The sequence below is a fragment of the Parambassis ranga genome, chromosome 14 (assembly GCF_900634625.1).
Source record: "Parambassis ranga chromosome 14, fParRan2.1, whole genome shotgun sequence".
NCBI classification, from domain to species: Eukaryota; Metazoa; Chordata; class Actinopteri; family Ambassidae; genus Parambassis; species Parambassis ranga.
The window spans coordinates 7,927,271-7,929,490 of record NC_041034.1 but is presented as its reverse complement, the minus strand read 5'-3'; the positions used below and the strand labels follow the sequence as shown (position 1 = coordinate 7,929,490).

The following is a 2,220-nucleotide window of genomic DNA, read 5'->3' as shown; positions in this document are numbered from 1 at the left end:
ACAAGATAAATAATGGCAGGAAACCAAAACCAATCCATCCATATTGTCTCCCTCCTCCATGAAAACACATACAAAGCACCTACCTACAAGATATTTTGCTAAAACTACATTTTCCTTCACTGTATATACTGTGTTGAAGTCCTTCCAGAATAGTGTCAATACTGTACAGTATACATGTGCAGATGTATACTTCTTTTTAAAAAAAAAATGTATACATGTGCACATAGTTTGTGTTCTGCTTTAATATTCACATTATCAACATTTATCATCAAATGTCACAATTTCATCAATAAATTCCGACAGTATTTTGCAGATAGTTATATCCAGGATAAAGTGCCGTTACTTTAAAACATTCTGTAGGTTTTTCCGAGTAGATGTTTGTTGACAGTTTTAAGGTCCTGTATATCCCACTCACCAGGCTCCCTGTCAGGCATGTCGGTCTCTAATGTTTGTTTTGCTGTCCTCCCGTGTAAGCTTTTCTTCCCTTTGTGCGTACGTACATGCCTCACTGTATCTGGATCCATCTTTGCCTTATTTCAACATGACACAGCCTTGTGCTGTCCGTTTTGTGTTATGGGATTGATCTTTTCCAGCGTGACTTCGGTATCGCTGTCTAAATTCCCAGAGATTGCTGGGGAGTGCTTCTCCAGGGCGTTGTTTACCATCCCCACCTCAATCTCCCCTCCGCATCCTTCTTTCTTCTGAAACTCCTCCTCCTGACACAGGATGCTGTGGGGAATAACGTAGCTGGCTGAGTTGTTGCCCTCCTTTGGGAGGTGGCTCTTGGGATACTGACAGTTGGGATTTGAGGTAGGGGCGCCCATGTTGTTGTTAATACTGACGATCTCGATGGCGTTGCTCCCTGGGCAGAGCCGGTGGCAGCCCAGGAGGATGGAAAAGGCCTTGCGGAAGTCGGCGTTGAAGGCATAGATGATGGGGTTGAGTGAAGAGTTTGCCCAGCCAAACCAAACAAACACATCAAAAGTGGTGGAGCTGATACAGGGGAAGTCCGTGGACCCATCCGGCAAATTTGGTTCACAGAATGGAACCATGCAATTAAGGATGAAGAAGGGCAACCAGCAGCACACAAACACACCCATGATGACTGAGAGCGTCTTTAAGACTTTGGTTTCTCGTTTAAATGACATTTTAAATGAGCTCTCACTCTCCATGTTTGAACTATTTCCCATGCTGCTGTGGCGGTTTTTGGCACTCTCTGCTGCTCGCTCCAGGGCAGATATTCTTCGTATCTGTTTCTGGGCGATGCGGTAGATCCTAGTGTAGGTGACGATCATAATGGCCACCGGTATATAGAAGCTGATAAGGGACGAGGAGATGGCGTAGGTCCTGTTAAGGCTGGAGTCACAGTTGTCAGGGGGTAGGTCACCGGGGTACGTTCCATTTAGCTCTGCATAGCTGGTAGTCTGAGCTTTGTGCCAGTTAAGCTGAACAGGAATAAAGGAGATAAGTACAGACAGGGTCCACGCCACACTGATCATCAGACATGCCACTTTAGGGGTCATCTTGCGTTCATAACGAAATGGGCTCGAGATGGCCCAGTAACGGTCGACACTGATCACACACAGGTTCAAGATGGAGGCAGTGGAGCACATTATGTCAAACGCCACCCACACATTGCAGAATGCTCCAAAGGGCCAAAACCCCACAATCTCTGTAGCTGCCTTCCACGGCATTACCAATATTGCCACCAGAAGGTCTGAGATGGCCAACGAGATGACGAAGAAGTTGGTGACCTTTGACCTCAAGTGTCGGAACTTGGTGACGGCAGCACACACAAGGGTGTTGCCCAGCAGCGTGGTGAAGATGAGCAGGAAAAGGAAGCATCCTGTCAGAACACGCTTTGGCGAGTCTCTCTCTGGTGTAAACTGCTTACCATCTCGAACCGTTGAGAAATTCTGATCCATTGTTTATATTACAGTGCTAATAAAGTGAGAGAGGGGGTGGGTGAAGGGGGATGTCAACAGTCACCCCATCACATCCCCAGCCTGCAGCAGCTGTGCCTCTCTGGGGAAGAGTTTCAGACAGACTGTGTAGCTGGTGCAGAGGTGAACTGTCTCGGCACCAGCTCTCCCACAGACTGGGTCATCCATAGGCTCCATGTCACCACCATTATTCTTGTACCGCTATAAAAAACTCTCTTCAGGAATGCAGCCCACAAAAATGCCAGGTTGATAAATTTCGGCAGCAGCGGCACAGACA

General features: G+C 47.2%; 1 protein-coding gene across 1 annotated transcript; it reads right to left on the bottom strand.

Annotated features, from left to right (window-relative positions):
• Positions 1–536: 536 nt before the first annotated feature.
• drd1b (dopamine receptor D1b) lies at positions 537–1,925 on the bottom strand. The gene has a single exon (XM_028421722.1). The coding sequence runs from the start codon at positions 1,923–1,925 to the stop codon at positions 537–539; it is 1,389 nt and encodes a 462-aa protein (XP_028277523.1).
• Positions 1,926–2,220: the final 295 nt, after the last annotated feature.